Source organism: Mesoplodon mirus (genome assembly GCF_964341445.2).
Source record: "Mesoplodon mirus genome assembly, chromosome: 11".
In the NCBI taxonomy this organism is placed as follows: domain Eukaryota; kingdom Metazoa; phylum Chordata; class Mammalia; order Artiodactyla; family Ziphiidae; genus Mesoplodon; species Mesoplodon mirus.
Window position 1 is genome coordinate 51317179 of NC_138987.1, and position 26714 is coordinate 51343892.

A 26714-nucleotide genomic window follows, 5' to 3' on the forward strand; every position below is an offset into this window, starting at 1 on the left:
GGGGTCTGGAAGGGGAAGAATGTAGGAAGAAAGAGTCCCCACCAGCTAGTACCAACATTTTAGACTCCTGTATCCCACAATGAACAGTTCGAACTATTATCACAGGCATAAGAGTAGATGTTTGGCATTTCTTTTGAAGGTTCCCATCCAGTATGCTGTAATAGTGCTTATTGGGCTCATGCAGTCCCAACATCTTGTTACCAAACACGCAGTGAAATTCATGTGGCATCACCAGTGTCAAAAGATCTGTGAACCAGGAAAGAGTATAAACATCTTACAGTGGAAATGAGGAAAAAAGGATGACCTTCTAAAATCCCTCAACTGGAAAGGAAGGCAGAATGGCACTAGAGCCCTTCATTCTTAGATGAGGAATGGATGGTGTTAGAATGATAAGGGCCTAAACTGTAGCTCTCGGGAATGGGGCCAGTAGACTAAGTATAATAAAAATGTACAAGTTTGAACTGGATGAGTTAATTCATCCAAATTTTATTTATTTCAGAAAAAAAACCCTCCCTTTGAAAACTACCTATCAGAGAGTCACACACCTTAGATCCTTTAAATGTTCTTGAAATTAATCATCATATGATGATAATTTTTGAAAATCACCTAATTTCATTAAGTTAATGGATGATACTTTCCAAGTCTGCATTGGGCCAAATCAGATATTTCTCTGTCTGTGCAAGCACATAACCAGCTCCAGAGTGGGTAGTCCTTTTTTAACTTAATGCTACCAAACAAAGCAGAGCAAATTATTACCAATGAGAAATAAGGGTTTGTGTATTAAACACATCACCTCTAATTTAAAAAAAAAACACACACGAGTCTTATAATTCAAAAGAAAATCTCCTTAACTAATTGAGAGTGAGATAATTTGTAGTAGCTTTATCCTTGAACACTTGCTGAATAATTTGGAGAAATAAGACTAAACAATGATTGGATTATTACATTTAAATTATAAAAACAATATTTAAAATCTTCAGTTATCTCACATACATTCCTCACAACATCATAAATAGGTAAGTCAGAATAGCACAGTGGCTAAGAGCTTTGCATTGAAGTCAGAGACACATGGGTTTAAAATCTAAGCTCCATATTTAATAGATTTGTGATCTTGGATTACTTAATCGCTCAAAGTCCAGTGTTCCTTATGCAAAATGAGGTGATTAATTGTACTTACCTCATACGATCGGTTTGAGAATTGAGTATATGGGTGCAGTAATATAACTACCTAAAACTTTATAACTACTAACATCATCATTTACTTCTTCTTCATAATTATTATCACCAGTTCAGAGATAAGAAATTAATCCTGAGAGGGTAACTGACTTTTCTGAGTGCACATAAATAAGTACTATAAGCCATGACCAGAAGCCTGTTCTTCTCTTTCCCTTGACGAGGTTTTCTTTTTAAATATATGAAGAGTTTTTCTCATGGAGTAGATTCTGACTAACAACCATTTAGTGCAAGGATAGTTAAATTTAACTAAGAGAAATTGCATTTAGGTATTAGGTGGCATTTTAATATGCTTGGATGCACTTTGAAAGCATCGTTTTTTCTTGTTACGTTTTAAGGAAAGACATCAATAGAACCTTCCCTGTACAATTATTTATGCACTTGAAGACAAGAAGCTGGACCAAAACTTTTTTTAAGGCTAATTTTGGTTTTTTAATTCAGTGAGCATTTTCCTGTGATTAGATGTTTCACAGAAGCCTGGGTTTATTTTCCAGATTGGATAGGTAATGATTTTAATTGATCTTAATTATCTCAGATTTCAAGAGCTAAGCATTTCTATATGTGGCTTGGAAATATGTCCAATAAGCAATTATTTTAGGATCCCAAGAATCCTAAATTTCTAGAGCTGTATTCGTTTTCTATTGCTGTATAATAAATCACCACAAACTTAGTATTTTAAAAAAAACCACTCATTTATTTTCTTATAGTCTGTAGGTCAGGGCTGGCAAGATGTGTCTGGATTCTCTGGTCAGGCTTTAGTCAAGTTGTCAGCTGGCTTCTCATCTGGAACACAGGGTCCTTTCCAAGATCCTTCCTGTTGTTGGCAGATTTCAGTTCCTTGTAGTTAGAGGACTGACATCCCCATTTTCATGCTGTCTACCAGGGTTGCTTTCAGCTCCTAGAGGGTCTCTCATATTCTTGTCCCATGACGCCCTCCATCTCAACAACAGAGAACCTCCCTCTCACACTGCAAATCTCTTCAACTGCCTCTACTGCTACCAGCCAGAGAAAACTCTCTGTTTTTAAAGAGCTCATGTGATTAGGTTAGGCCCACCCAGATAATCTCCCATTTGATTAACCCAAGGCCAACTGATTAGTAATCTTAATTAAGTCTGCAAATATCCCTTCTGACATATAAAGTAACATAATCACAGGAATGCTATCTCACAGTATTCATAGGTTCTGCCCAGACTCAAGGCGAGGAGATTGTACAAGGTCAAGGATCATTGAAGTTCATCTTAGAATTTGCCCACTTGCAGGGCCCAGGGTACTACCAGGGCAAATATAGGTTTCTGCAGCTCTCTGAATAGCCATCTCATAGTCTGTTCTCAAACCAACTTTCTTTCCAACTTCCCTATTTCAATAAGTATTATCCGAGTTTAGCATAAGTTCTATTAACTTTTCTTTCAAATATATTTTTTATTTAGTCTCTGTATCATTATAACCATATCATTCATGCATTACTGCAATTGTCTACATTCTACTCTTTGTCACTCTGTGCTTTAACTTCCCTCCAGGACTGAAGCCATCCTGCAAAACAATGATTTTGCTTGTGATATTTGCGTAAACTCTAATAAAATTGTCAATTACTTGGCTAATTGCAACCAAATGGTTTTAAATTGATTACCCAAATAATTTCCTCAGTTGTCTCTTCCTCTTTACTAGTAGAGATCCTGGGAGCAAAACACAAATTAGGCCCATATCTGAGTTTACAGAGAAAATATCTGAAACTATATTTACATCCAAGTTTGCAATTTTCAAAGGAGTCGTGTTAAAGAAAGAAGTGTGCTCAACAGTGATCCATCTTCAGTCTATATCCCATAAAACCTCTATGTAGTATTTGGGGGTTTTCTTTTTCTTTTTTTCTTTTTTTTTTTTTCAGTACGTGGGCCTCTCACAGCTGTGGCCTCTCCTGTTGCGGAGCACAGGCTCTGGACTCGCAGGCTCAGTGGCCATGGCTCACGGGCCCAGCCGCTCCGCGGCATGTGGGATCCTTCCAGACCGGGGCACGAACCCGTGTCCCTTGCATCAGCAGGTGGACTCTCAACCACTGTGCCATGAGGGAAGCCCTATTTGGGGGTTTTGACCACAAATTCATTCCTGAAATTATCTTTCTCTGTGGCTTCTATAATATTGTTTTATTTTGGATTTCTTCATATATCATGTCATATGTCTATGGCCTTGTCATCCTCCAGCCTTCTCTGGATATACCATAAAAAGAGGTGATCTTCAAGATTCTGTCCTTGATTTTCTCTGTTCTTTTTATTCCTTTTTCTTTTTATATCTGAAAAATCTTATTAATCTTCATGTCTTTAACAATTACTTGTATTTGAATGAATCAAAATTCAGGGCCTGATCTTTCCTTGACCCAGATTCCTATCTCCAGTTGACTATTATTCATTCCTGTATAGATGTCCTACCAGCTCCTTAAACTCAACAAGGTGTTCAAAACAGGATTCGTAATATTTCATACCTGGTTTCTTTCATATTTCTCACTTCAGTTAGTGATGTCACAATCATTTTAGTCACACAGTCTAGAAACTTTGGAAACATCTGGCACTCTTCCCTAATACTTCACCACCACCCACTGCCATTTCCATATTTTCTTTCAAATTTGTCTTTTGCCTGCAATATCCATTCCACCATTGCAATCTACTCATTTTTTAGGTCTAATTTCATTAAATGTCCTAGCTACTTTTCATACCTGAATAAAAATAAATCAGATATTCCTGAAAACTTCCATAGCATCATGGTTTTTGCTTAACTTCGGGTTTGATTGTTTTGCATATATTGCCATCCTCTAACTGGTGACAAGTTCCTTAAGGGCAGAGATCATTCCTATATCCCTTCAATATATGTCTGTGCCTTATATGCTCAATAAAAGTTTCCTGAATTCTCTGTGCCCTTGCATGCATTGCAATATGACTTTCTCTTTCAAAAAGCAACACTGTTTTTCAATCTTGTACATTACCTGAAATTGCTTTTTCTACCAAGGAGCTATCTAAATTCTTGATAACATTACACTTTTACGTAGCTTCAAAATTCTCCACTGGTTGACCAGACAAGGTGGATGATCTGCTTTTAAATTGTCAACAATCTATTCTTAATTAAATCAAATTTATAAGTTGGTCCTCTGATCACTAGTGCCAACATGCTCTTTCCCTATTTTTGAGTGAGGTATTTTTTCTAGCTGGTCCTGAATTATTTATAAATAAATCAAAGATTCTTCACAGGTTCCCAAGAGAAAATAAATATATATCTGCGGTCATAAAGCTTTAGATGTTTTAAAAAATCTTTTCCATTAGAATTCAAGAATGAATCATGTCCCTTATGAAACTTAATATTAATTTTTTGATCTTCCATTGTGACATGACATTATTGCCTTTAAATATTTTTGCATAACTTTAGGGAATTTTTCTGTTCCTGGGGTCTACTTTGTAGTCTTCTTTCATAAAAGAAAAGTATTTTATGTTCATGATCTCTACTTTCCTAGCCATTATATCATGTCCCCAATGTCTTTGAAAAGATTCTTTCTTCCAGGGATACTTGTGGAGAGTTCTGAAAGCATTCTTCCCAATGGACAGTCTCCTGATGATACATCTTCTTCAAGAGATATTTGAAATGATACTGAAAATATACTTTTGGTCTTGGTTTGACTTATGTATACATCTTGGCTGGCTTCAACAAAGTCACAAAATTTTACCTGAACCTTTATTTTTAACCCAGTATGTAAATTCATCCTATTTCTTAAATCAAATAAAGCATACTTTCGTCCTGCTCACCCCAGAAGATCCTGGTTTTTCTTTTCTTTTTTTTTTTTAAACGTTTTGCTCTTTTTATTTTTTATTTATTTATTTTTTTTTTTGGTGGTACGCGGGCCTCCCACTGTTGTGGCCTCTCCTGTTGCGGAGCACAGGCTCCAGACTCTCAGGCTCCGCTGCCATGGCTCACGGGCCTAGCCGCTCCGCAGCACGTGGGATCTTCCTGGACAGGGGCACGAACCCATGTCCCCTGCAACGGCAGGCGGACTCTCAACCACTGCACCACCAGGGAAGCCCCTTTTCTTATTTTTTTAAAAAGCAAATTTAACAGGAAAAAAATGCAACATGGTATGTTTAACTTAAATTTTCTACTTTGCATTTTGAAAAGTCAAAAGTATGGAGTATCATAGCTGTCATTTTATTTTCATTAAATAAACAATAATGGGTATAGTTCTTGCTGGCATTATCTGTAGTTAATGAGCATTTATTTATATGCTTATCTTTATTACCACTTTCATTACTGAACTTGTGGTAATATTTTATACCTGGGGTAACAATTAGTAGAGTATATCTCATATGCTTCATTCTACTGAATTGGTGAAGTATTTAGTAATTACAAGGTAATTCACTAGGAAGAAAAAATAGGCTGGTGAGTTTGCTAAGAGACACAGAGGATTAACATGCCCATTAAGTCCATGCAACCTAATTTTGCATTGCACAGGCCTCTTTGTTCTGTAAATACTGGAGGAAGTACCATGAGTTGCAGAAGTATCTGAACTTGGTGAAGGGTAAGGGATAAGTATTTCCTACATCAGGTTAAATAGATTGTTTTTTTTTTTTTCCGTACGCGGGCCTCTCACTGTTGTGGCCTCTCCCGTTGCGGAGCACAGGCTCTGGACGCGCAGGCTCAGCGGCCATGGCTCACGGGCCCAGCCGCTCCGCGGCATATGGGATCCTCCCAGACCGGGGCACGAACCCGTATCCCCTGCATCGGCAGGCGGACTCTCAACCACTGCGCCACCAGGGAGGCCCAAATAGATTGTTTTATTCATACTGTTTTTTAAATATCAACAGTGTGCTGGTCATTGATAATCAGTAATGAATGACACAGCCCAAATCCTAAGGACTTTGCAGTCTACTAAGTACTTTTTCCTAGAAAGTGTGTTTTATTCCACACCTAAAACCATGAAACACAAAGAAACTAAAATGACTTCTCCTGACCAAGACTATCTCTGCTCTGTATCAATAAGCTACTTTTAAGAACCTCTGAGTAAACTAACATCACTCAAACATAGGTAGAAGAATTCAAGCCACTAAAAGAAATGTGGTCATTTCATTTCCACCTCTTATATCAAGATTGCCAATGGCCAGGGCTCCACATAAAGTTGCAATGGTTGGACACTGCAGAACTCCAAGGGACATTGTTTACATAGATTAGGATGCCAGGACACTGTCCACATAAATTACAATCTGTGTGGCCAAATGGCCCAACCCAGAGGTGCCTTTTTCAGCCATCTCTTTCATGCCCTTTCAGGAACAAAAGTTACCAAGTTCCTTCTTCATTCCAATTTGCTCAGTGTTTTTTGAGCTCCTGCTGTGTTCAGAGTACTTTCCTTCATGGAATAATACACAGATATAAAGATAAATAACACATAAATGTATAGTTTAATGGACAACATTAGAGTCTAATAATTTCCTTTATAGACTCCAGATCCCAATGCAGCCACAAATAAGACAAGTTAATAACTGCATCTTCTTTCTCAGGGATCCTATCTTAACAAGTGTGTTCAGGTTGGCCAAGAACTGACTGTGGCATTTACTTAATGAAAGTCACATGGAGAAGCTGTGCTCCCTCCCTAGGTCACTTAGCAAACATCACCTTTGTGTTTCCTTGGTGCTTCCTGATCCCACGAGTGGGAAACTGGAAGGACACTAAAACCATTTCCTTACAGACTTCTAAGGAGCACTCTTGACTTCATCAGCTAGGCTACAATGCTGAGTAAACTCATGAATTTCAGGATGAACTGGCTTGAGGACCCAAGTGGTGATTGTTTTACTAACAGAGTTGCAATGGCAACATTGATCATTAAAACAAGCAAAACGGAAAGTGTAAGCATTCTCTCATGGCCATCTGTGACTTCTGTGTGCTGGTAGTTTGTATTCAGAATGGAACTGGATGCTTGAACTGGCTCTCAGTTTTGCAATGAAAAGTGAAGGAAAACATTCTTCTGTTTATGCCTGCTTGTTGTATTTTCCCCTCTAAACCACATGGTGAGAAATTATGATATTAAATCATTTAAAATTCTATTGCCATGCCACATTTCATGTATTTCGTACTTTGAAATATGAGAATATATCTAACTTAATTGTGAGATTAAATTTGCTATCTTGATCCGTGCATTCATTCTTTTTTGTAGTGATAACATTAAAACTTTCATTTTTAATAAGATTTGCAGATTTTTATATTGCTACGAGAAATCATGAAACATGATCTGACTTGTTTTGATTGAGTTCCAACATTTTAACACAAGTATTATAGAAAGAAATTAAAGTGATTTTTTCTTCCTGTAACCATCACAGTAATTGTGCAGCAAGATCAGAAAGGAATATGATATTCATGACTAGAATCAAAGATTATAAACATTTTAGAACATGAATAATGGCTAATATATTAAAACACATAAAAGCATATTTATTATGTTGAATCACATGAAATTGCTATTTTTAGTAGGATAAAACATGGTCAAATCTTGGCAATTTTGTTTGGTTCAACATATATTCTTTTAGGTAGGAGATTCTGTACATTCCTGCTGCCTGGTTTAATCAAAATGAAATTGTGTGATAATTAACACTGAGTTAGCCCTCTTTGGATAATCGAAACCTAATGCCAGTTCTTCTCTCTCTTGATTTAATCCCTGATTTCAGGCTATTTAACTATGCAATAAGTCTATCTTAAAGTGGTTATGATTGGAATAAGAAAAGCAATATTAACTAATTTAGTTACTTAAAATAGAAGTTCAGTATTTTTTAAAATCCAGAAATTAGTGTGAAAGAGTGGTTTAGACTATGAATTAAACCAAACTGTGGGATTATCTTGATTCATTTATATGTACTACTCTGTTTCTGTCAACATACACAATATATATTTGAGTAGGCTATAAAGTATGTTTCCAGATGAGATCCAGATGATATTAAAATTTTTAGCATATCTGAAGATTTTTAGCAAAAGAGAGAAAGTGGTTTACTACAGGTCAAGTCCTTGCTCAGAGTCAGTTCTCATGGTAGTTCTGTCCCTGGCAGTCTGTCTGACATGAGTGAGTCCCCTAACCTCTCTGGAAACATTTCATTTTATCACTTTACAGACAACTCATAGTGCACATATAAATTCACACTTCTTAACAACTCTGTGGTTCCCAGGAGCCCAGCCCAGAGATTGGGAAGCAGTGAATTTAAAAAGCTCTGTTAACCTTTCTTGGTCTCACATTCTAATTCCTATTAATCTAAGAGGAATTAGCAACAATTGAGGAAAAGCAAACAAACTGGAAATATGAAAACAGGGAAGTGAGACTAACCACTCGAGCTGATAATTATGTATGAGTTCGTTCCCTTTGACTGGTGGCCAGAAACCAGAGACAGTAGAATTGATGAGCCAGGATGTCCTGCTGGTGCTGGCTGCATATTGAAAGGAAATAATCCAGATAATTGTTTAATTGGATGCTATTTAAAAAGAGAAGCTGAAACTCCCAAGAATCGTGATCCAGAGTAAACATCTTTTCAACCATACTGGTTCAATAAAAACCCAAGGGTGCTGCATTGATGGTTAGCATCCCTGAATTTCCATTTTCACTGCCATGAAAATATCCCTTTTAACTGTTTCCTGTCAGTCCTTGTCAGAGTCTCTGAGTTTTACTTTTCAATATTAAGTACACCTGGATGATAGTTTTCCAACATTATACTTATAATAAAAAGGAAAATAAGTGAAATCTTAGCTACAGACCTAGTAACAAGAGTGTAAAATCAAGTGCTTCCTATGAGAGACAATACGTAAAATGGTTGTGACACATATTGTCATGAGTCAGCCTAGGTTTGAATCATCTTATATCTTATATAACGTATAAAGTTTTTAACTCAGGTCCAGTTATTTGAACTTTCTGTGACTCAGTTTCTGCACTTGTAAATTGGAGGTAGTGACAGTAGGCTTGTAGTAAGCATTATACTATTTTGTGTAAAGCTCTTATACCAGACCCTGACACATTACAAGTGGCATATGACTGTAACAGTAACTTGTAATTGAGTCATGGTTCTTTTAAACTGGTGTTTTAACTGAATTATCATAGCATGGTAAAGTCTATCAATTTTACAAGATGCGGCTCAGAAAAACAAACCACAAGCAATACATTTACTTCCATACCTATATCTAGATAAGGCACTGAATATAATTTTGGAGGTGGAATGACCAATTAATGTATTTTGGTGCCCCTTTTCCTTTTCTTTTTTCCATTCTCTTGACTTATTTTTACAGCTCTTTCTCTGAGCTATATGCATTCATATTTAATGATTGCCATTTTTATTCTTTTTGTAGTATTAAATATTAAATATAGGGCTGAATACCTCCTTTAATTTCCCCTTAGAGTAATAAAATATTACCAGTAACTTTCTCTTAAGATCTGTAGCAATACTCTTTGTCAAAACAGAAGTACTTAATAAAGCCAGGAAAACACCTATGAATAGGTCTTAGGAAGAGTATTATTATATATTGGATAAATGAAATGTATCAAATAAAGCAAACATCTAAGACATGAATTGGTGCAAATTTGATCTCAGGAAGCTCTTATACAACAGGCTTTATGATAAATTCTAATTACCAAAGAGTTTTAATGATTAATTTTAATGATTTTATTCACAATGAAATTGTTAGCATGAATAAGAATAACTCCTTTGAACAGATATGTGGTTGCCAAGGGAGAGGGGGTAAGGCAGGGATGAATTGGGAGCTTGGGATTAGCAGATGCAAACAGTTATATATAGAATGGATAAACAACAAGGTCCTACTGTATAGCACAGGGAACTATATTCAATACCCTGTGATAAACCATAATGGAAAAGGATATGAAAAAGAATGTATATATATGTATAACTAAATCACTTTGCTGTACAGCAGAAATTAATGCAACATTGTAAAGCAACTATTCTTCAATAAAATAAATTTTGAAAAAAGAATAACTCCTTTATAAATCTTGCAATAGATGAGGCTTGTGATTGCTCAACAAACGCTTATTCCAAAATCTCAGATTTTGTCACCTAAAAATATTCCTCTGCATTAGTATTTAATTTTACAGTATCAGTTTACATATTTAGACCAACAAAGTAACATTAGAGTATGAATTCCAATGTAATCATCTGTCTTCACAAAAAGAAGTTTCCAGGTAGCTCTTGGGGAAAATGCAAGGATGATATTAAAAATACTAACCTGTCAGGACTTCCCTGATGTTCCAGTGGTTAAGACTTTGCCTTCCAACGCAGGGGGCATGGGTTCATTTTCTCCTGGTTGGGGAACTAAGATTCCACATGCCTCGGGGCCAAAAAAACAAAACATAAAAAAAAAAAAAAACGGAAGCAATATTGTAACAAATTTAATAAAGACTTTAAAAATGGTCCACATCAAAAAAATCCAAAAAAAAAAAAAATACTAACCTGTCAACCACAGGCTTGAACCAATAGGATGGATGCTGGCCATAGAGTTGGAGTGAGGTGCTGGAGTACCCATGTTTCACCAAGACTTCACCCTGTAGTGCTGGATAACAGGAAGGTGTGGGGCCTTGTGAAGGAAGCAGGGGAGGAAAAGAAGGGGGAGCTTGAGAGAATTGGGATCCCAACCATTTACCAACCTGTACAGTCATACAGTACATCCTGAAGAATTATATATATTCATAGCGTCCTTGTGAAACACACAGACGAAAAGCCAAGAGTGATGAGGAAGTACCCTTATTACCAAAAGGAGATTCAAAGAATAGTCAATATTTATCTGTTCTTCATGGAAGTTGTTATATTCCTTGTTGACAAAAGAAATTGTGGTAATTGCATTCAAATTTCCTTGAAGTTTCTCAAACTCAAAAACACAAAAACAAATGAATCAACTTAACCTGGAGAAAATTTTTTTTAAAATTCCAATATTCTTATGTTTGACTATATAATATTTGCAATTTCTTTCTATTGTATTTTAATAATTATTTTGGATTTCTCCCATGCTCATTTAATCCATTTGAATTTCTGGAAATGCTCAAAGATATTCTAAACAGTAGCAAAGATAATTTTTAATTTATGTTTTGGAGATCATGAGTCAAATTCTTTTGAGAGTCTGCAATTTTAATAAAATAAGTAAATTAAAAAATTTTTTTTTATTTTCCAAAATTTAAAAAAATGTATCTTTTCTATTCATGGGGGAAAAATCTAAAGAGGAGTTCATTATACTTATTTTATCAGAGTATAACTTGTTCCAAATAAAAAGTTGTGAAAAGGAAAGCCAAAATTTCAGTTTAGAAATTTGTATTCTGTTTAATTGTTAAGAGAATTCCAGGATGATTCATATTATTCCATTTTTCTTTTCTCTTATTTATTTATTCCTTTACATTAAAATTATTTTCAAAATATTTGTTGTTCTTTATTTTCCTTTTTATAATTCAAAACAATCTCTATATACAAATATAGCTCTGAAAGCAGAGGCTTTACAACCTTATGGACAATTCTCTGGCAGATTGAATTTTCACTGCCCGGATTTCAGATTTACTTTGAATGTCAATATTAAAGACTAATTTAAATATTTTTTGATTTCTATAAAAAGCTTAATTGATAATTGTTACAGTTTCAACAAACATTCTTTGAACTCCATCTGCATATAATTATGTAAGATTTTACAGGAGCTACAAAAATAAGTAAGAGAAAAATCTCAGGCCCGTAGTATCTTATAACAATGGATGGAGGATTAGACATGGCGTGACCTGGACAGGTCACTAGGCCACAAGATATCTATGATATGAGTACCATGAGGAGAAGAGGCTATGCAGTTGGCACGTAGAGGTCATTCCTCTACAGAGCTCATCAGGCTAGGGAATAATGAAGGGACCAGTCTGTCTTCCCTCTCTTCTGTAGAATAACCATGGAATCCAAAGACTTCCTTACCCATCTGCCTTATGTTCTTATATATGTTTTGTTCACCACCCTCAGTAAAACAATGTATGTGTAATGAGAGTTAAAACCAATGCTCTCTTTGGGACATATATTGCACTAACCAAGATTATTTGTAATATTTTATTGTTAACTATTTGTTCTATAACCATTACCTTATTGCCATTTAGGGAAAATCTTGGAAGAGATGTTGTCATACCTTTTTCTAATTGCTTTTGAAAGAAAGCTCTTAATTTGCTTCTTTTTTCATCTTCCTTTGGTGACTATGCCTTAGGATAGGTACTTGGCAAGGGGTAGACTTTTAATACAACAGACAACATGCATTCTGCACTGTTTATATTATTACGTCTAATGTTTTTTACTGAGTGTCTTGTTCCTTTCAGGACGGTTCTTTTCACTCTGACATCTGTGGTTGTACTTGTCATTACAACTGACTGGATCAGCTGGGACAAGCTGAATCGGGGATTTTTGCCCAGTGATGAAGTTTCCAGAGCCTTCCTGGCTTCTTTCATCTTGGTCTTTGACCTCCTTATTGTAATGCAGGTAAGTGGCTTTGTATTTTCCTCCTCTCACTGAAGCCACTCCATGCTTTCCTCTCAGTAAACAAACACTATACAGTGAAAGGCTCCATAAAGCTAAAGAAATGTATAGTTTACAGTTGCTATAAATGGAGCCTTCTCTGATCATATTTTCAGCAATTTTACTGAGAGGATAAACCAACTGGGCTTTTGTGAGAAGGGCACCAAAAAGTCATTGTATGACCATTGAAAGGTGGCCCCTGGAAACCATACAGAATTGTTGTGGTATTTTTGCCAAAGCTTCAGGGAAAAAAAAAACAAAACAAAGCAAAACAAAAAAATGCCTGTAATTTAGTAAATGGAAAGCTGCAGAGATGAGGATGATATAAGCCAACAAAGCAGGGATAAGCAATTGCCAAAGCAACTTAGGGTTTTAGAGCAGTTGAAATGGAATAATATAAAAATGCTTTTTCTGGTTATGGAAATTATCACTTTCTTTCAGTATTAACCAGAGATCATTCCATTTTCATGTAAACAATATGTCTGCCCTGCTTAGCAACAGATTCTTTGTACAATGGCATCGTGCTCGTCAGTGCTACTCATGTAATCTTCTGGTGTGAATGCTTTGGGGTTTTAGGGGTGTTCCTTTGAATCGAGCGGAAAGAGACATTAACTATTACTTGGCACTTTATCTTGTTCATTAAATACCCATCCATTTGTTAGACATTTTCTTATTGCTTTCATAAGGCAATTTTGTGTTTTCCTCTCAGAGGCATTGTAAGTGACCAGAACAAAGGCTCCATTGCTGAAGGGAAAGTAAACTTCATTGTGTTCTGAATTTATGTGAGATTTCACAGGATAGCAGATTGGTTTTCTCATTGCTACAGGCAAAGAGAGGCCTTTATAAGAGATTAAGTGTTTTAGTGTTAGTGTTTTAAAAGAGAATAACAATCTGGCGTGTTTTTGTTTTGTTTTGGTTTTTGGTTTTTTTTGGTATATAACATAGCCGAGGTGTGAGAGGCTCAAGATGGTTCCTAGAGTATATTATTATTTTAATAGATGATGGTTTAAAATACATTATTGTTTTTAAAAATTAAATGAAATTGAATTCTTTGTCTCATCTAAAAATGGATGTATTTCTTTTTTATTTCCCATGGGATAGTTTAGCATAGTGAAGAAAGCCCTGGACTTTGAGTAAGGAAGCATTGGCAAGGTTCCATATCTGTCTCTCGCTTGCTATAGGACCTCCTCTGGATATTTATAAAATTGAATTTATAGCACTTATGCAATAATGTTGTGCATTACTTTTTAAAGGCTATTTTATCTTTTTTCATCTAATACTCCTCCTAACTAACATACTATTATATGTAAAGTATCTGCTTTGGCCAAGTGGCCTACTGGTACCTCTTTGAACCCATCTTAAAGTCAAAGGTATTAGTAGCCAAGTAGACCATTATCTTTTAAGTTGTTTAAATTTGTATATGTGAGAGCATAAATTTCCTGATTTCCTACTACCATCCACCGTCTTTTACCCTCTTTATATAGTTTTAATTATTCTTGCAATGGGTTCACTAAAATCAGGGACTTGAAGTGGGAAAATGTAACATTAAAATTTGCAGATATTATAGACTCACTCAAAAAGTATTTCATAAAGAGAGATGGAAGGAAGAAGTATAGTCAGGATTTATGCAGGCAGAGTCAGCAGGATTTAGAAGGGAAAGGCATTCTAGATGAAGGAAATGGCATGAAAATGTGGAGTCAGTAAAGTACTGAAGTGTTTACAGAGTGGCCAGAGCAGCACTTGACTGAAGATGGAGGGCCCCTGCTGAGAAATATATCAGTTTGGACCATTTTGGCTACAATAAAGTGGGAAATGTATTACTGCATTATAAGGATGCCCTGCAGAATTAAAGAGGAGGGATGCAGTAGCATTTTAGGGACACATGAAAACAGAGACTAAAGTGTAACAGGGAACCCTGTCCTAGCTCTTATTCTCCATCTCTCATCTTTTTTTCTTTCACTTCTGCTTTCTTTTCCTCTCTTACTGTAAAGCAGCTTTTTCAGCTTTCCAGTTCACGTAGAAGAAAATGGCCACAGCCAACACCTCAGAGGGAGACCACTCTTGGCTGTCGGGTCTAATTCTGGATTCCAGGGAAGGAATAGCCGGGACTGGATTGTCCTGCATCCATCTGTGAACTGACTGGGGGTGAAGCAGTCCCAGAGAAAAAGGGGGAGAGTTTGGGCCTCAAAAACCAAATTAATACAAGGAGGAGTTGAAAATGGGACCCCCAAAGTAGGTCTGTTAACTCCTTTTCTCTCTCCCCCAACACCTGGTCAGCCAGCCCAGCCTATCGATTCATCGTTTGTTACGTCTCTTGTAGTCATACCTTTCCTGCTCATTTCTCTGCCACCATTCCAGTCCTGGCTCTCCTCTATACTATTGTAAAATAATTCCCAGTGAAACCTTCTGCCTCCAGATGTCCCCTTGCCCCACACACCCTACGCAGCTCACCTTCCTAAGCTTCCAAGCTGAAATGCCATGCTGTATATGTCACTTTTCAACCAAAAATATTGTCAGTGACTCCCATTGTCCGAGAATGAAGTCCAGACTCTAGGAGCTCTCTCTCAGGGCTCTCCGCGGTCTGCCCTTGGCTGTGTTTTCTCCCATATCTTCTGTGCTCTGGCTCTACCCAGCCCTGAGGGCTGTTGCTTGGCCCCAACCACAGCATGCTTATTCCAGGATGTCTGTGAGCCTCTGTTTCCTCCTCAGGTTGTGTCTCTCTCCTGCTTTGCTCATTTAGACTTTACCATTGAAGACCATTCCAATGCCCTCAGTAAAGCCAGGGGATGAATTCCTCCTTGCAAGTCCTGCAGCACATTTTACCTGAACTGCAGATCAGCATTTCACCTTTTCCTGCTCTATAGAGCAGAAACCATAGTTTATAATGATATATCCCTGGAGCCTCTCTAGCACAGAGCCTTACATGGGTGGCAATAGGCCCAGAGTAATAACTGCTTGATGAGGATAAAGAAGTGGCATTTCAGCACTGAGTCACATGCAAACGCTGTCCCCCTCTGGGAGCATCATGTTGAAGTGCAAGGAACTAGTGCATGTGGTGAGAGAGTGAATTTTTTTTTTTTTTTGCGGTACGCGGGCCTCTCACTGCTGTGGCCTCTCCCGTTGCGGAGCACAGGCTCCGGACGCGCAGGCTCAGCGGCCATGGCTCATGGGCCTAGCCGCTTCACGGCGTGTGGGATCTTCCTGGACCAGGGCAGGAACCCGTGTCCCCTGCATCGGCAGGCGGACTCTCAACCACTGCACCACCAGGGAAGCCCAAGAGAGTGAATTTAAGGAAACAGCTCCAGAAGCCATATATAGTCAAGCTTTTTACAAATATCTAATACAAATGTCCTAACAAATCCATAACCAGCTAAACTCTGATCTAATCCACTTTATATTCACATATTTTAGACAAAAGAACAATAGAAAAGTAGCAAAATTGGTGGAAATGGAGGCAGTAGTTTTACTGAAAGGTTTTCCCTCAGAATTAAGTGATTTAAAAGCAATAGACCCTAGGCTTTTCTAATGGTAGGAAAATTCAACTTATATGATTGAAAGAGATGTTAATGTTTGGTTAAAAAAAAAAGAAAAGAAACTATTAGAATATGATACTACTGCTGTAAAGATTTTATTTTAACAAAATTAGTAGGCCAATTCTGAATACTTTTAGAGAAAGTGCAATTATTTATTTTTATGAATATTTTAAATAGAATTTTTGTATGTTTATTGTGAAAACTATTTGTTGTATCACATATTTCTATAGTTTTAGGAAATTCACTAGAACTAAGGCATAAACAGTTGCCAGTAAAGTATAACATGACTCATATAAATCACATTACTACAGAACATAAGAAGTAAATTGTAAAGAACACTTCCCTCTGAGGAAATCTTATCTCAAATTCGTTTAATATTTATAATTATGTCACTTAACTTTTATATACTCCTTTAATTCCTTGCATAAGTATTTAATTTCAGTTCTATCCCACCCACTCATCTTTTCTGCTAGATTGAAGAAAAGATATACCTAAGACATATAAGAATTAAAAATACAACATGTTGGGCTTCCCTGGTGGCGCAGTGGTTGGGGGTCCGCCTTCTGATGCAGGGGACACGGGTTCATGCCCCGGTCCGGGGGGATCCCGCGTGCCGCGGAGCAGCTGGGCCTGTGACCCGTGGCTGCTGGGCCTGCGCGTCCGGAGCCTGTGCTCTGCGACGGGGGAGGCCACGGTAGTGAGAGGCCCACGTACCGCAAAAAAAAAACAAAAAACAAAAAAAACATGTTATAGAGTAAGCAAAGAACAAAAATATGTCTTAGGAGTTCACCAAAAAAAAAAAGAGAGAGAGAGAGAGAGCAGTGTAGACGTGTAGCCACCGTAGTAAGGGAAAGTAGAAGGACAGGCAGCTAGAATTTGAAAAGGCAGAGCAATGAACAAGAAAAATTTTCTAGCTGGGAGTAGTATCATAATCATCAAGGTAAGAATCAGTTTTGTTCCATTAAGTTCAGAAAATGTTGACAGATTCATTTCTAGTGTGCACTGCACCCGGTGCTGGAGACGGGGGACAGGGGGAAGGGAGATCAAAGATCAGTGACACACCGCACAGGAGTTTGTAGCTGCAGAGAGGAAGTCACAGTTTAATAGAATAAATAGGAGTAGAAAAGTAGAGACATTTGAGAAAGACTATCTTTATTTAGATGAATGGTTCAGGTAGAAAGTAAAAATTCCTACCTCGCACTTTTATTTATTTATTTATTTATTTATTTATTATTTATTTATTTATTTTGCGGTACGCGGGCCTCTCACTGTTGTGGCCTCTCCCGTTGCGGAGCACAGGCTCCAGATGCGCAGGCTCAGCGGCTGTGGCTCACGGGCCCAGCCGCTCCGCGGCATGCGGGATCTTCCCGGACCGGGGCACGAACCTGTGTCCCCTGCATCGGCAGGCGGACTCCACCACTGCGCCACCAGGGAAGCCCCCTCGCACTTTTAAATTCAACTAACCCACGCTGCCGGGATCTATTTGCTGATATGAAGGCTTTAGAAGAAGGAAGTTTCTCTTCATAAGCTAAAGAACATTCTGGGCTTTTTACTAGACAAGAAGAGAGAGAGTGAGAGAGGGAAGAGAGAGGAGGGCATGGAGGAGGAGAGGTGAGAAGCCAGAAAGATGGATACAGGCAGGAACTAGTGCAGGAGCCAGGCAGTGGTGATGACCACGGAGGCTGATGAAGTTATATCTATGGTCAAGTTTCTCATAAATGCTTTACATAACTGAACTCTGGCAGACTGGTGTAAGGAGATTAAAAAACTCTTCAGTTTCACAACTGGATCAGTGTAGCCTAGCATCAAGATAGCATCTGCTGAACAAAGTACCCAGGAGGTGGACACAGTTGTGAGCTAAATTGCTAGAGTTTATAGGTAACTATGGGAAGGTTTTGCACATATATATGAATCCTTGAACCTTTCTTTTCTTTAACAGCCTCTCCCCTAGAAAGCTTCTCACATCATCTTGTGTGTGTGTGTGTATCTTAGATTTATGTATATAAATAGATACATAATATAGATAAAATACACATCATATATGTAATAGCTTTATGTGCTTCAAGGTGATGAGAGAAATCTTTTAGAAGAGAGGCTTTTAAAGAGAAGAAAAGATTCAAGGATCATATTTTGGTGAATATATGTAGGAGTTCACCAAAAAAAAAAAAAGAGAGAGAGAGAGCAGTGTAGACGTGTAGCCAGATTCATATATATGAATCTGTTGATACATCTTTTCAATACTTCTCTTTCTTGTAATTTATCTATATAGCTGCCTATTATCTTTGTACCTACATACCTACCTTCCCCCTGTAACATGTGAGCTCGAGGAGAGGAAATGTATTTTTTCATTCCCACAGCTAACTCATGTTCAGTACATTGCAGCTTTGCCATAAATATTTTGCTGAATGAAAGAATAAAGGAATGAACATAACATTATTTCAGGAAAGCCAAAGAACATGAGATTTTTCAAGAAGTAAAATGTTTACCAACAGCAAGAGAATGAACCATCAATACTATTAGATTAGGTCATATCCACTGAAGTATGATCCCATAGTAATTAAATCTCCAAATAAAAATTTGAATAAAATGCTCAGTTAAGTGTTAAAAAGGACTCTTTGGACTAGTTGGAAAGCACGTAGAGAGAGGTGATATTTCCTGAAAAGTCCTGAAAATATTTCAGTGCATTAAGAATTAATTCACTGAAAAAATAATTATGAAAATTACATTCAACAAACATCTCACTGTGTAACATCTAAAAATCAAAAATTTTTTTTCTGTTTAATGCATCATTCTTAGAAGCAGATTGACTAGTTTTTTTAAAAAATAGACATTATGCCTCTTGGTAGACTTAAAAACTCTGTTGACCCGACTTTAGTAGGGCACTTCTTCTGAGGTCATAATTTTTGAAAGTGGAATCAGTTCCTTTAGAACATAGGGCAGAGCAACAAGTGTGAAACTATTTTAATTAAAGAGCCATAGTGTTTTGAAAAGTGGTCATATATTTTTAGGATAAGCTATTTCAACTCTTTTGCTTACAGGTTACTTAGAAAGGGTTGTCTAAATGTCTGTCCACCAGTTTTAACATGTTCTTCAGCTTTGGGATTACTTTATATAGCTTTCTTCAAAGTATTTAAAGTTCCTCTTCACATTTATTTTTCATCTTTATTTTTCTTATGCAAGGTCTACACTCCTATTTGAAAACGCAGTAATGGTAATTTCTGTTATGGGTCCCACATGATGACATGGAATAAGGGTTAATCCTTTAAATAGTTCCTAGATTAACCATAAATGCCTGTTCTCTTCATGATATGTGTCTAAGAGGTTGAATCGCAACTTTACTTACTGTCACCGTTTTGTGCTTCTGACATCATTGTTGGTCCAGTGGGTAGACAGACTGTTATATATTTATATATATACACATATAAATCAATATATTTATTAGTGGTCCCAGAAACTGGTCTCCACGTAGCAGACAGACTTATCACGGTAAGTCGTGTTCATGCAGCCTGACGGAGGCCAGCCAAGTGGGCAGGAGGTGCCAGAGAACAGACCTTGGCAGGTGACCCAAGGTATCAGGAACATTTGGCAGAAGGTAATGAGTGAGCTGGAAGCGTTGGGGTTATCAGGCAAAACAAAATTTAGCACCCAATCATGGGTACTGATGTGACAAATACACTCACTTGAAAATGAAACTAATAGTCTGCTTAGCATATGAAATAGATCACAGTTTTGAAACAGGCAGTAAGTTCTATGAGGGATTATTGTGAGCAGGAAAGATCACGCAAGTCTTTATGGATAATGTGGGGAGAATGTAGCTTGAAGGAATTATAAGATTTGGTTAAGCAAGCGGAAAATAGAGACATTCAAATTTTAGCCCCATTTAAATCCTTCAAACCCTGAGGTATTTTTTTTTAAAAGAGCTAGAACATGTTTAAAAAACTGGGAAGATATAAATTCTATACTATTGCACATGAGCAGTAATTTTGTCAAAGCCATGCTGAGGCAGCAAAATAGATCTCCCATAAATTAGTATTTTTCCAGTGGATGCATTGTTTCCAGGTGCTGTGGAATGATCAGTGCTTGATCATCATCCTGGAAGAGTTTTCCAGCCCTGGCCTCCACCCCATCTTTGTGTGTGTGTATCACGGTTCTCCCTGGATGTCTTGTGTAGTGTTGCCACTTATTGCATCAAGTGTACATGACAAAAAGAGTGCAATATTGAAGACTGACATGGTCGGTCATTTCCTCAGGCCCTCAGTCTCACTGGGGCAGGGTTCAAACAGAGTATTATACTTCAGGTCAGAGCTTTATAGGTTTGTTGGAGGAGGTAATGAAGAGTATGTGACCCCACCAGTTGACCCACAAGCAGGACCTGATACTTGAAGAATTCTCCCTGCTCCCCTGTGTTTGGTATACCTGCTGTCCACACTCTTCCCATAGTGGGAGTTGTTTTCAAGGGTGCAGCCTTGAGAGATCAAAATCTAGTGGAGACCATCTGACAGGTAGTTTCTAAGTCAAAGGTCCATTAACTCTGGATTTGAACATGCAAGAAATACTGTGCAGCAAGTGGTTCAAACTCCAGCCTAGTCTAGTTAGACTAGAGATTGAGTCTAATACTAGGAGACCATAGTGAGAACCTTTCATAGTGGAAATGAGGAACAAGCTTTGAAGAGGGGCAGAGTGTGCAATGGAAACATAACTGGACTAAAAAGAAAACAGGGGGCTTCCCTGGTGGCGCAGTGGTTGAGAGTCCGCCTGCCGATGCAGGGGACGCGGGTTCGTGCCCCGGTCGGGGAGGATCCCACATGCCGCGGAGCGGCTGGGCCTGTGAGCCATGGCCGCTGGGCCTGTGCGTCCGGAGCCTGTGCTCCGCAACGGGAGAGGCCACAACAGTGAGAGGCCCGCATACAGCAAAAAAAAAAAAAAAAAAAAAAAAAAGAAAGAAAACAGGGATGGAGGGAGACAAGGAAGCAGGGAGGCAGAAAGAAATGTAAAAGGCTAGCATTCACTGAGAACTTACTATGACCTGGATGCCTAGACACACTATATCTTTTTTTAATCTTCTCAAAACCCCCTACAGAATTCATATTGTTATTATCCATAATTTTACAAATGAAGATGGGAATTGCTCAAGGTACACAGATAGAGTCTGGCTTCAGCAGGATGGGGATTAAAAAACAGAACTGTATAACTCCAAAGCCCATACATTTTTCAGACCTTGTAATATTGTGCATATCAAATTAAGTAATGTCCAAAGCAAAGCACTTGACATGTGGCAGGAATCTTGGTGAATGAAGGTAACACTCCTGCAATAGACTAGAGCCAGGACTCTATTGCTTTTCTCTTTTTAAAAAAAAAAATTTTATTGGAGTATAATTGCTTTACAGTGTTGTGTTAGTTTTTACTGTACAGCAAAGTGAATCAGCTATATGTATACAGATATTCCCTCTTTTTTGGATTTCCTTCCCATTTAGGTCACCACAGAGGACTGAGTAGAGTTCCCTGTGCTATACAGTAGGTTCTCATTAGTCATCTATTTTATATATAGTATCAATAGTGTATATATGTCAATCCCAATTTCCCAATTCATCCCACCCCCACCTTTCCCCCTTGGTATCTATATGTTTTTCTCTACACCTGTGTCTCTATTTCTGCTTTGTAAATAAGATCATCTGTACCAATTTTTTTCAGATTCCACATATATGCATTAATATACGATATTTGTTTTTCTCTTTCTGTCTTACTTTACTCTGTCTGACAGTCTCTAGGTCCATCCACGTCTCTACAGATGACCCAATTTCATTCCTTTTTATGGCTGAGTAATATTCCATTGTATATATATGCCACATCCTCTTTATCCATTCCTCTGTTGATGGACATTTAGGTTGCTTCCATGTCCTGGCTATTGTAAATAGTTCTGCAGTGAACATTGGGGTGCATGTGTCTTTTTGAATTATGGTTTTCTCTGGGTATATGCCCAGTAATGGGATTGCTGGGTCATATGGTAGTTCTATTTTTAGTTTTTTAAGGAATCTCCATACTGTTCTCTGTAGTGGCTGTATCAATTTACATTCCCACCAACAGTGCATGAGGGTTCCCTTTTCTCCACACCCTCTCCAGCATGTATCATTTGTAGATTTTGTGATGATGGCCATTCTGACCGATGTGAGGTGATATCTCATTGTATTTTTGATTTGCCTTTCTCCAATGATTAGTGATGTTGAGCATCTTTTCATGTGTTTGTTGGCAGTCTGTATATCTTCTTTGGAGAAATGTCTATTTAGGTTTTCAGCCTATTTTTTGATTGGGTTGTTTTTGTTGTTGTTGTTATTGAGCTGCATGAGCGGTTTGTGTATTTTGGAGATTAATCCTTTATCAGTTGCTTCATTTGCAACTATTTTCTCTCATCCTGAGGTTTGTCTTTTCGTCTTGCTTATGATTTCCTTTGCTCTATTTCTTAGAGTGTGATCTTGGTTAAGTCACTTCATGTCTAGGAATCCATTTTCTCATCTCTGGCATGACAATTTTTTCCTGACCCATGTTATTTTTATGATAGTCTTAAAAAGGCCCTTGAAGTGAGATATTTTTGCCTATTGAAATTACATAGTCTGGATAGAAGAAAACAATTTTGTTGGAAAAAAGTTTCAGCGTTATGCTTTACATTACAATTAATCATTCAGGCTTCTTTTGATCTTAGCTAAAGAAAACTATAATAATGTGATGGTATATAAAGATGTTGGAGTCTCAGTGCATTGCAGCCATAATATGCTAAAAGAGATGTATGCTAAGGGGATGATTCAAACCCTTACCTGATCATAAAAATCACCAAAATTCTTACAAAAAATGTGAATTCTCTGGCTATAGGAAGATTGCCAGAAGTTTCTGGCTTCGTATGTGTGCAGTGGTGCCAGGGGATTAAGCATTACAGATGATTCTTGTGACCACGGTCACCTAGAAACCAGTTAAAAATGCAGATTCTTGGGTCTTCTTCTTAGAGCTAGTGGCATCAGAAGTACTGAGGATTTGGCCTGTGAATATGCATTTTTACTTAGCCTAAATATGATTTCTCTGAAGCTCACTGCTCTAAGGTAATGCCCTAGAAATAAGTGAACGTCTATAGTTACTACGATTCAGATGGGTATACATAAAAGAAACCCAAGAAAATTCCAAATTTCCAGATGGTACTTGGAATTTATTGCATTTGATAAATTGTTCAGAATTTTATATTTCTCCTATAAAAATACATCATTCCTGTGGTGCATATTGTGAAAAGCTGAACAGTTAACATCAAATATGTATGTGGTGCATTTTTCTCTAATTTTTGATGAAAATATATTTTATAAATATCCCTTTGCTGAAAATGTATTTATGTCTGAGATGCTTACCATTTATTTAATCTTTGTTTGATTTCAATAGCTGCATACATTTATTTGGCAAGTTGAGTAAGATCTAAAGTATAGGAATAGCATGAAACCAAAGAGGTATATATTTCTCAGTTTTATAACACAATTAATTTCTACACAAAATTATATCTGGGAAAAAAAGAAAATTAGTAAATTAGTTGTTTATAATTCTTTTTTTTTTTTTTTTTTTTTTTTTTTTTTTTTTTTTTTTTTAGACTAAGCCTGAGTAGGAGCGTGTAATATATTTGGGTAACTCTACAAGGTTCAGCATGGTCTGAGGAAATGGTACAAGTTCGGTCATGGAAAGCAATGAGTCTAAAAAGCTTTGCACCATTTTACAGTTCAGGAAACTGAGGCACAGGAATGTTGAGTAACTGGCCCAAGGTCAAACACTTAGTTCACAGAGGAGTTTTGGAATCCAGGCTCTTAACCATCACCCTATACTCCCTCTCCTGGTGGTTAGAGCTACGGGTGCAGGCTGCAGATGAATTCACCCATGGGGAATGTGTACAGTGAGAAGATACTGGGATCAAGATTGAATGCTGAGGGACACCCTATACTCCCTCTCCTGGTGGTTAGAGCTACGGGTGCAGGCTGCAGATGAATTCACCCACGGGGAATGTGTACAGTGAGAAGATACTGGGATCAAGATTGAACGCTGAGGGACACCGTAGGCAACAGAGGAAGGGGTGCCCACAAAGCAGACTTGGAGGGGGGGGTCCAGGAAGGGAAGTGGAAAGAAAACCAGGGGTCAAGGGAAGAAATTGCTCCTAGAAGAAAGGAATGGCCAACACTCTCAAATGCCACGAAAGTCCAACCAAAGAAGGATTCGAAAGTAAGTGCCCATTTTATTTGACAATTGGAAGGCTGATAACTTTTGCCAGAACAGCCTCAATGAAGTGAAGGGATTGGGAGCCAGACTGCAGTGGGTTGAAGAGTGAGTGGGAGACAGCAAGTGTAGACAATTCTTTTCAGAAACATGGCAGTCTAGCTCGTGGGAGGTAAGGGTGGAGGATCCTTTAAAGAGGGTGGGCGAGTGAGCATCTGTGCCTGATGGGAAAGTCCCAGTAGGGTGGGAGAGGTTGAAGAGGAAGGGTAGGGTCGCTAATGGAACAGGTCCTGAGGGTGAGAGGGGATGGGATCTAAAGTGAGGTGGGCGGGGACGAGCCCCGGACATGGAGGACCACCTTGTCCACTGGAGGAGAGGGCCAGAGGGAAAGGAGGAGAATACTCAGATGCCATCAGGAACTTCTCCTGGATTCACAGGCTAGGGATTAGGCGGGCTCTGAAAGGTCCCTCGTTTAATTCCTCATGACATTCATGCTCTGGGCGAAATGAATTCCTCCCAATGTAGATGAATAAAAAGTGACTTCCGCCTCATAACTGGGAAAGAAATAGCATAAGAAGCTATTTTGGCCCAAAGTAGGTTAGTGAAGATGGAAAGAAGAGGAAGAGCAGGAGAGGCTTCTGGGAGCCAAAAGACACACAGCCTGGTGACTGATGGCTGGAGGGAGAGTCGGGGGGTGGTGGTGAGAACAAGCAAGGTGGGCACAGTGGTGCTCACCTGTGAGGAGGAGGCGGAGGGTGGCATTCTTAGCCGTGATAAAGAGCAGGGAAGGGGAAGGTTTTGAGGAGGAAGGTTATTAGCTCCTTTATTTTTTTTTTTAATTTTATTTTATTTTTTTGCTTTATAACAAATATAATCAGTTATACATATACATATGTTTCCATATCCCCTCCCTTTTGCGTCTCCCTCCCACCCTCCCTATCCCAACCCTCCAGGCGGTCACAAAGCACCGAGCTGATCTCCCTGTGCTATGCGGCTGCTTCCCACTAGCTATCTACCTCACGTTTGGTAGTGTATATATGTCCATGCCGCTCTTTCACTTTGTCACAGCTTACCCTTCCCCCTCCCCACATCCTCAAGTCCATTCTCTAGTAGGTCTGTGTCTTTATTCCTGTCTTACCCCTATGTTCTTCATGACATTTTTTTTTTCTTAAATTCCATATATATGTGTTAGCATACAGTATTTGTCTTTCTCTTTCTGACTTACTTCACTCTGTATGACAGACTCTAGGTCTATCCACCTCATTACAAATAGCTCAATTTCATTTCTTTTTATGGCTGAGTAATATTCCATTGTATATATGTGCCACATCTTCTTTATCCATTCATCCGATGATGGACACTTAGGTTGTTTCCATCTCCGGGCTATTGTAAATAGGGCTGCTATGAACATTTTGGTACATGTCTCTTTTTGAATTATGGTTTTCTCAGGGTATATGCCCAGTAGTGGGATTGCTGGGTCATATGGTAGGTCTATTTGTAGTTTTTTAAGGAACCTCCATACCATTCTCCATAGCGGCTGTACCAATTCACATTCCCACCAGCAGTGCAAGAGTGTTCCCTTTTTTCCACACCCTCTCCAGCATTTATTGTTTCTAGATTTTTTGATGATGGCCATTCTGACTGGTGTGAGATGATATCTCATTGTAGTTTTGATTTGCATTTCTCTAATGAGTAAAGATGTTGAGCATCCTTTCATGTGTTTGTTGGCAGTCTGTATATCTTCTGTGGAGAAATGTCTATTTAGGTCTTCTGCCCATTTTTGGATTGGGTTGTTTGTTTTTTTGTTATTGAGCTGCATGAGCTGCTTATAAATTTTGGAGATTAATCCTTTGTCAGTTGCTTCATTTGCAAATATTTTCTCCCATTCTGAGGGTTGTCTTTTGGTCTTGTTTATGGTTTCCTTTGCTGTGCAAAAGCTTTGAAGTTTCATTAGGTCCCATGTGTTTATTTTTGTCTTTATTTCCATTTCTCTAGGAGGTGGGTCAAAAAGGATCTTACTGTGATTTATGTCATAGAGTGTTCTGCCTATGTTTTCCTCTAAGAGTTTGATAGTGTCTGGCCTTACATTTAGGTCTTTAATCCATTTTGAGCTTATTTTTGTGTATGGTGTTAGGGAATGATCTAATCTCATACTTTTACATGTCCCTATCCAGTTTTCCCAGCACCACTT

At 38.0% G+C, this 26714-nt stretch overlaps 1 protein-coding gene across 1 annotated transcript in view; it reads left to right on the plus strand.

Moving 5' to 3' along the window:
* The window catches only part of TMEM117 (transmembrane protein 117), a gene marked incomplete at its 5' end in the record, with an annotated part of 533004 nt that overhangs the window by 415172 nt on the left and 91118 nt on the right, over positions 1-26714 (plus strand). The window contains one exon of the mRNA XM_082634707.1: positions 12563-12722. Coding sequence (XP_082490833.1) covers positions 12563-12722 — 160 coding nt within the window. The remainder of the gene's footprint in view (positions 1-12562; positions 12723-26714) is intronic.